The sequence below is a fragment of the Sycon ciliatum genome, unplaced genomic scaffold (assembly GCF_964019385.1).
Source record: "Sycon ciliatum unplaced genomic scaffold, ocSycCili1.1 SCAFFOLD_2536, whole genome shotgun sequence".
NCBI lineage: Eukaryota > Metazoa > Porifera > Calcarea > Leucosolenida > Sycettidae > Sycon > Sycon ciliatum.
This window is the reverse complement of record NW_027044821.1, coordinates 784-10,000: the sequence shown is the minus strand read 5'-3', so window position 1 is coordinate 10,000 and position 9,217 is coordinate 784. Positions and strand designations below refer to the sequence as shown.

Sequence of the window (9,217 nt, the reverse complement as noted above, 5' to 3'; positions counted from 1 at the left end):
GCGGACCTGAGCAATATTCCGAAAACTATTCTCAAAAAGGGTCCAGCCAAATTTGAAATATTTCAAAAACCCTACGCGTCTATAGTTTTGAAATGGACTGTAGGTAGCCAACCTACCATTCACATACAGTGCATACTCCAGTGCCTTTTACATGTACAGTAAACCTAGTTTAAGCGACCGCCCCACGGTGCAAGCAAAAGCGGTCGTTAACCTGTTGCACCCCGCGCTCGAGTATACTCGTTTTGTAGCATGCCCTGTTTTCCCGAGCCCGAGTATACTCGTTTTGTAGCATGCCCTGTTTTCCCAAGCCCGAGTATACTCGGGTAGAACATGTACTTCCTCCGCGTCATCGAAATTGTCGCAGTTTGACTAGTGACTTGTCACTTGGTACTGACAACTCCATAAGCTAAGCCATTCAAAACTTATTACACAGTATGATAGTCTGAAGACTAGAGTAACGTTCCAGGACAGTTGGACTGAGAGGTTTCATGCAGAGATGAAGTCCTCGTCGTCGCTGATGTCAATGGACGCAAAAATATCGTTCCGAAATATTTCAAGGAAGGTTGAAAGTTGGTCGCGCCTCATCTCAAACGCTTTGACTTTCTCCACAGGACAAGAGCTGCTACGCTTGTCGTCTGCTAGCTCTGGATGATTTCTACTTCACCACCAACGAAGCCTAGTAAGAATACACGATCGTTGCGAGGTCGGTTGATTACCGTCGGCGAAATCACCTCGATCTTGAAACGAACATTTTTTAGCTGGGGCATGCCCATTTATTTTACCGTAGCTGTGTGGTCACAGCTCATGCAGGTAAGTGTACTATCACGTCCAGCGCGCCCTCTTTTTCAGCATCACTGGCATGGTACGGCACCTGCGCGTGCATCACTAGCAATACGTGTAGAGTCTACACGGCTCTTGCAAGGACAATCTTGTACTGAGTGTCTCAGCCAGAGCGACAAATTTTATCGCTGTTGCAGGCAATTAGTTTGCTGACCCCTCGATGTTTCTCCATGCGCTGCCACTTGTTCAACGAAGTCATTCTCACCCCAGCTAAGGTAAAACAGTGATGAGGCTTGAGTGAATGGCCATAAGCACGAGAAATGTGCAGGCTTCAACGCCTGACTGATCTCAGCGAGTCGAAATTACCATCGCAGCGACACCAGCGAAGAAATTGCGTCTAGTTCAAAAAATCCCGCTTTCAATAACAGAAAATAGAACTTTGCCGTCACCCTATACTGATGACTATCGCCTATGTCCGATTCCTTGCCTCTGGTACGAGTGGTGGTGAGTAAATACCCCGTTTTATATCAAAAGTCAAACTGCGACAATTTCGATGACGCGGAGGAAGTACTGTATGTACAGTGAACTCGGATTGCGTATACCTCGCTATTCAAACATTCGTAACTCTGTGATACTTTCTTCGATTCTCACACCTGCTGAAGGAATAAGCTTTCCAGTGGTATGTTGTTTGCTGTGGCGAAAAGTAAAATACCGGAGCGCCGAAGATGGAAACGCAAATTTACGGCCGAAATATAGGGCATGCAATTTCGTACCTTGGATTTTCGAGTGGAGATCCGCAGGGAAGGGACTTTCCCTATGACTTACAGGGGCACAGCCCATGCGTGTTAGGTACCAAAATGAGCGCTTGAACTTCAGGAATCTGAGAGAGTTTGAATCTTTGCTCTGCGCTGAGTAAAACTGTAGAAGCGAAGAAATTTGTGACTGGGTGTGGAATATCTCTTCGAGGCCCGATAGAGAAGCTCTCAACGGAGCGTGAAGGCAATTCTATTGCTCCTGCTGAGTAATTATTATTTTCGTTTGGACAGAGAAGGCTTCAAGCTTTCCAAAGAGCCCAAGATCATCAACTTCCGTTCCTGGTGAGTGAAATTAGAATTTTTCAAATTCTGGGTCTGCTCGTGCAGGGCGACAGAGAGAGAGGCTGAGCGAACGACTGGGAATTCATGGGTTTCAGGCCGGGGAGGAAAAGGTTAAAGCCAGATGGTACTTAGAACCAGGCCCCACCGTGTCCGTGTAGAACTGTCGGTACATGGAAAAACGGTCGTTAAGAGCAGGCGGTCGCTAAACCCAGAGGTCGCTTACACCATGCTTTACTGTAGGTGTAATCTAAGGGTGCGTTCTTATTTTCTCTGGCTTCTCGGAGAAATTCCTCCCGGAAGTCGGAGAAACTGGGAGAATTCGGAGATCTTGTGCAAATGTGAAGCACCAAAGAGGCCACAATCTTCTTGAGTGATACGAAGGTAGTACGCAATGCGCGTGTGCGAAAAGAGAATGTCGCACACTCATGTTGACTCATGGCTTTTGCAGCAGTTCACATGCGCTGACCCCAAAACGCGGGAATCTCCAAGTTTCAACCACCTCTGAAGTTCGGAGAGCTTGGAGAGCTTTGAAGAGCCTCCTAAAAGTCAGAGTGGATATAAGAACACTTCTCGAACTTTCCCGAGACTCTCGAACTACAGTAAAACCTGTCAATGCGACCACCTGTCCTAGAAGACCACTGGAACCAGCACCAAGGGATGCTATTTCCAGTAAAATGACCCTGGATAAGGAGACCACCTGGTAACTGAGACCACGTTTCGAACGTCCGTTTAGCGGTCGTCTTAGACAAGTTTTAGTGCACTTAGTTTGTGTTCTACCCCTGCATTGTCTGATTGTGTTGTGCGCAATTTCAGCAGAGACGATTTTGCTCTACGAATGAAAAGCACGAACCAACACAACGCAGCAACGCAACATCATACCTACGCGTTCAGTCTCGCGAAGCCTTTCCCGTCTTGAACTTGAGCACGGCCCGCAGTCAAGTATGAGCTAGCTATCTGCCTTGCATATCGACCTCTCCCGGGCTCTCCTTTGGCGGGATTTTTCTTCTAGTGAAACAGAGGCGCCGGATACGGTGGCTGGCGTTGTTCATTTTCTGTGATGTTCTTTTTCTGTAATGTTCTGCTGTGTGTTGCTTGCGATACCTGCATTGTAGGTAGCGTCACTGACCGACGCCCTGCAGAACTTCAAGCAATTCTCGTCGGAGGTTGCGCTGAAGCATGCAGCGCTGGCTGGCATTCGCACCGACATCAAAAAGTCGGATATCACCAATAACGTGAAAGGTGAGACATGCCGAAAGAGGGAGACGGACGGACGGAGAGAGAGAGAGAGAGAGAGAGAGAGAGAGAGAGAGAGAGAGAGAGAGAGAGAGAGAGAGAGAGAGAGAGAGAGACACACACACACACACACACACACACACACACACCACACACACCACACACACCACACACACACACACACACACACACACACACACACACACACACACACACACACAGAGAAACACAAAGAGAGACAGACAGACAGACAGAGTTTTTCTGTTGAATCTGTAAGATAACTGTTGAATTGCTCATGTCTCTTTGCTTGTGTGAAGGTGTGTGTACGTGTGTGTGTGTACATGTGTGGGTGTGTACGTGTGTGTACGTGTGTTTATGTTTGTACGTTTGTGCATGTGCGTGTGCGTACACAGTCGACTCCACTTCTTACGAACTTGCATATAGTGCGTCCCGTGATGTGGCGAACCAGTGTCCATGCCCCTGTTTGACCCCATACAGTATTGGCCCTTTGTAGCGAACTGTTTTCATTGACAACAAACCAAACCATCTTGTAGGGCTGTATGATGCCCAAGCGCACTCCTAATTGATTCTGGCGCGTTTGTTTGGTCAGATGATTCTTGCTGATTCCCATTCCAGAATAGTTGTCATTTACATTCCGAAACTTCCCAACCAAACGCAACCTTACAGTCATGGGCAGCATGCCAGTTGTGACCTGTGCTTGTATGGTGTGAATGCATTTCGGTTATAAAGAACTTCAGCTCCAGCTATAAAGAACTAATTCTCTAATTTCTCTTGCACAATTGTGTCCATTATATCAGGGGTCGACTGTATTAATTTTGATGTATTTGTAAGGAGGAGGGGGCTGGGGGTATCTGTGATTGCATCAGTGTATGATGCCATTGTGTGAATCATGTATTGGCACGGAAAAAGTATATGCATCTCTGTCATGTAAAGTGGGGTGTTTTGAACGACTGCGAAGCGAATATAGCTTTTCTCTCTCTCTCTCTCTCTCTCTCTCTCTCTCTCTCTCTCTCTCTCTCTCTCTCTCTCTCTCTCTCTCTCTCTCAGCGTTGAACCCGGGTTCAGGAAATTTTCTAGAACCGCCCCAACCGGTTGAAAAGTTACAAATCGGTTCCAACCGCCCCTACTTTTCTGTGGGTGAATGGAGCTGTGAATGGTCAAACGCTTTTTTCTGGACGGATACTTCCAGGGAAGGCGCGTGATCGTGAGCTGGTACTAGGGTCACGAGTATGTACGGTTTGCTACACTCCAGCAACAAGAAATCTGTTAAATTGCTGTCGAGTGCCATATTTGGGTTGTATTTTGAAAGAAAATTCCAGGGGGACCCCCGCACCCCCCGACTCTTCATTGGACCGTAACCGGTTGGACATTCGTCCTAGAATATACCCTGGCCGCCCCGGTTCTTAATCCACCATAAACTCTATCATCTACATGTCATGTCATGTCTTTATTGCCTAGACCGTGTCACCGGAGGTCGATTGCTTGAGGACCTGGAGGAAGCCAGCAACAAGCTGAGTGATTATTGTGATAGTGTGAATGTAGAGCTGCAGGATAGACGATTCCTACTGCAATTACTGAACAATGGCCTCTCCTATCACCAGTCACGGCTGAACCAGGCAAAGGCAATACAAGAGGTGAGGAGGCTTTTATGTCATGCTTGTGTGCCCTTCTCCTTTTCTTGCTCTCTCTCTCTCTCTCTCTCTCTCTCTCTCTCTCTCTCTCTCTCTCTCTCTCTCTCTCTCTCTCTCTCTCTCCCCCATGTTTGCTTGCCCTTGTAGTTTTCCTGTATACCTGTTATGTGTTTGTAATTTGTGCTAAAAATGTACTCCAACTTGAAGTCCACATGCACATAGTCGTATAGACAGTGTTTGGCAACCTGATCGCCTTGCTGTCATCATGCAAGAGTGTTTTTGCAACAGACAAACCTCTTTACTATGCAGTTGCCCTGTGTCCTTATCTGAAGCAAGATGGATTCTTTCAGGGTAACGAAAATGATGCCTGCTCCAGTGTAACCCGTTGCTGTGTGTGTGTGTGTGTGTGTGTGTGTGTGTGTGTGTGTGCATGTGTGTGTTTGTATGTGTGCATGTGTGTGTGTGTGTGTATCTGCATGTGTGTGTGTGTGTGTGTGTGTGTGTGTGCGCGTGCGCATGGCTCTACCATGCATGCCCTTGTCCAGGAGTTCTCCGTCATCTCCAAGCGCGTCACGTCTGTGCGAGAGCGCCTCACCGCCAAGCTGCCGGTACTGCTCTCTCAGGCCGCCGACAACGGGGCAGGTTCTCCGGTCGCGCCCGCGGTCGAGGCGCTTTCTCCCGGGGCCGGGGGTGATGTGCCATACGATGTCACCATGGCCATGGACGGTACGATGGAAGTCGCCGATATGGACCTGGACAATTCCGACGAGGAGCCCCCGGGACCGTCCCCGCAGCCGTCGCCCATTCCCAGTTTGCACGGCGCTGCAGCTGCTGCTACCGGTGCGCAGGATACATTCTACGGTGGTTCGGAATTGCCCACCACGTCCACTTCTCTGGCCGTGAGCGCTGTGTCGCCTTACGATATGTCCTCACCCGGGAGCACGCATGCAGACCCGGCTTCTTCGCGACCCCACCTCCACGAGCCGTACTTCCTACCCTCTCACAGCTCGCAGCAGCAGCAAGAGCAACAGCGCCTCGCTAACAACTCCCAGCCGCCGACGTTTGACTCCATGTACGCGGCTAGTGGCGCCAGGGGAGACGCCCCGGGCACTCCCGGTACCCCTTCTAGCAGCGCCCCACCCTCGCCCGGGACCCCGGAGGAGGAGGCACCTCCGGGTCCGGACGAAGGCGATGCTCCAATGTCCACCGCTGCCAGTTCAGCATCAGCGGCGCAGCAGTCCACGTCTAACATGCTCAACATACTCTCCAGACTGCTCAGCGAGAAGAAGAGCCAGGAGGGACAACAAGCAAAGAGCGGCACTGGTACGGATGCTAGTCTGTCAACCGCTGCTTCAGGGCACAGTGACCAGTCATCGCGTAATCCGCAGCAGCGCGGCACCGCGGCACCTGCCTCGTTGCCCACGGCGCCGAACGGCAAGCCGCTGACGGAGATCCTGGACTCGATTCTGCCCACGCTCATGGGCACGCTGCAGAAGGTGCAGGCTGTCGGACCGGGCACTCCCGTACGCACGGACGCTGCCGGCGAGCGCAGACTCAGCGCCACCGATAGTGTGTCCGCGCTGGACCTGAGCGCCACCGGGGTGAGCTCGACGACGCGGGCGCAGCCGCTGGCACACGCCGCCGACATCGACCCTCTCTCCAACACCACCGGCTCCGTCGCATCTCTCCCGTCTCTCTCCTGGGCGAACGGCAACTTCGAGCAGGCGGCATCGTCGGTAGCGTCATCATCGACGGCTGGAGCTGCTGGCACACCCACGCGGCCCCAGGCTGGCAGATCAGTAACGTCCCCGACCTGGTCGCAAACACCCAGCGTAGCCATGAAGCCGTTCCAGGCCATCTCCAGTCCTCCGTGCACCGACCCGTCAGCCAGCGTATCTACATCTCTGCCCGGCAGTGTGCCTCCACCTTCACTCTTCTCTCAGCATCCGGCCACAAGCCTAGCGTTCTCTGCAGCTGCATCGTCCTCAGTGTCCACGTCCACTACAACACCCCAGATGGCAATCGCCCCTCCAATCCCGCCACCCGGAATGCCACCGTTTCCGGGACCGCCGCCGTTTCTCCAGGGCGCCCCGCAGCCCCCGGGGCCGTTTGGCCCGCCGCCACCCATGCTGCCCGGTGCGTTTGGCATGCCGCCAAATCCGCCCGGGGTGCCTCCCATGCCGTTCCCGCCAATACCCCCCATTGGCGCCCTGCCCAACGCTGCCGTGACAGGAGACAGGGCAGCTGGACCGTCATCAGCTGGCTTCCTGGGAATGCCTGCTGGCCCGCCCGGCATGGTGGACGGCTTGAATATGTCCGTTGACGGTAAGCAGCAACGGCCAACACAATCGCAGCAGTCGGCTTCGATGGCCTCCGACATTGGACGTGAGGGTGACGAGACACCGCCGCTTGAGGAGCTGGAGGCAGCGGCCGATGCCGGCACCAGTGTCAGCGGAGTGCACGATATGGCCGGTGGCTCGCGCATGTTCCCACCCATGTCCTCAGCACAGCAGCAGCAACATCATCCTGCACCGCACTCCAGCGGCGCTTCCTTCCAGTCATCGGCAGACGCCATCGGCAGAGACAGTCCCGATGGCTGGCAGCCAGCGCCTCTGAAGCGTGGCCACTTTGACATGGATGCACACATTGGCCCGCCGCCTGCGCGGCGATCACAAGCCGATGGGCAGTGGCCACGCCGTGGCTCCTCGGGCCATCCGCCGCCTTCTGGCAGCGGCGGTGCCAACAATCAGGGTTACTTTGAAACGCCTTTCGGCAACGCCGACGACAATCCCCCTGGCCACGAATGGCCAAGCTGGTGATCAACGCTGCAGCTTCGGGCCACCGCATTCTTTGCCGTACACATTGATTTGCCGGTCTGCACCTGCCCCAAACAGTCACCTTGTGCTTACGCATGCGGCCGTGTTACTGCGCCACTCTGCATGTTGCTGCTCATGTGCTGCCGTTCGTTGATGCAGCCGCCGTCACTTCTGCTTCTTACAGCCCGTAGTGGCGATGTCGTCGATGAGGCGCAAGAGCACCACCGTCGCTGGTGGTCGCCTAGCCCGTGCACACACTCACAGCAGCAGCAGCAGCAGCATGCGGAGCCGCCGTCGTCAGCTGCCGGTGCACGCATTATTGCTGCCACTCCAGCATTCACTGGCTTGCCAGTATGCCTTCCACGGCACCTTGTCGACTATACGTTAGAAGCACGCCTGCCAACATAACCTGGTTCTCGTTTGCTTCTTCTTTTCGTTTTCTTTTGTACTGGGCAAAGCTACATCACGTGTACCCTCGCCTACACTCGTATGTTCGAGCTCTTATTTTCGTTCTAGCATCTCTTCCGTGCACCTAGTCCTGGTGCGTGTTTCCAGTCGTCGTATACTGTCTTGTCCTTGTGCCGGTGGAACCTTCTCTTCTTTTTTTTGTAATGCTTTTGTTAGTGTGAGCTGAGCAGGTCTTTACTATCACTCTCGTCATGGCATGCGTGTGTGTGTGTGTGTGTGTGTGTGTGTTTTCGCCTTCCTGTTTCGCCCAACAGCAGTACAGCAGCGTATACGGCTGTAACTAATTGTTGTACATGTGCATTGACATCCAATCCGTACATGTGTGCCCATTCTACATAATCGGTGCTACATGTACGCTCCCGCCATCCTTGTTGGTCTTTTACTCGTCCGTGTCATCTGGGGTCTCTCACGCGTACTCGTTTTGTACCCGCGCGTGCGCTGCTTTCCCGCGTCTATTGTATTCCGACGCATATTAATTTGGTGCTTGGAAATGCCCCGAAAGATTTGCGGCACGGCCATGAGACGTTCCGTTGACCCTACGTGTATCCAGTTTTTCACGCAGTTCTGGATTTCGCTGAGTGGATGTGTGTGTGTGTGTGTGTGCGTGTGTGTGTGTGTGTGTGTGGGATTACACCATTCAACAGCTTGCAAGGCTGATGAATTATCCCAGCACTAGTTGCTATGTCTAACATAGCTGTTCGCTATCATTGCTTCTGCGATGGGCAGGTCTGAGGTGTGTGTGTTCGTGTGTGTTCGTGTGTGTGTGTGTGTGTGTGCGGGTGTGTGTGCGGGTGTGTGTATGTGTGCAATGTTACCCAGCACTAGAGCACTACTGCATGGGTTGACTCCCACATGCATGGACATACTGATGACTTCAGGCCAGGGAGTACTGAAAGCCATACTCTAATTTTCAGAAATTTTCGGTGCTCAATGTTTTCGGTATGAGGGCAACAGGCCGGGTTAGGTGAACAGAAATTTTCGGTATAGAGAAGCAGTTCCCTATTGGATTATGTGTGTTATTGTTTGTTCGGTGTATGGAAATTTTAAGTATGAAACAGACGCACCGAAAGTACCGAAAATAAAAGTACCGACCGAAAATTTCTGAAATTACAGTCTACATGTACTGTACATAACGAAGTGCCAATTCTAAGGAGTCAGCGAGGAGAAATCT

The 9,217-nt window shown here is 52.2% G+C and overlaps 1 protein-coding gene across 1 annotated transcript in view; it reads left to right on the top strand.

The window, feature by feature from the left end:
• The window catches only part of LOC135830635 (proline-rich protein 36-like), a gene marked incomplete at its 5' end in the record, with an annotated part of 8,978 nt that extends 371 nt beyond the window's left edge, over positions 1 to 8,607 (top strand). Inside the window, 3 exon segments of the mRNA XM_065342868.1 lie at positions 2,990 to 3,116; positions 4,590 to 4,765; positions 5,308 to 8,607. Coding sequence (XP_065198940.1) covers positions 2,990 to 3,116; positions 4,590 to 4,765; positions 5,308 to 7,581 — 2,577 coding nt within the window.
• Between the last annotated feature and the right edge of the window lie 610 nt (positions 8,608 to 9,217).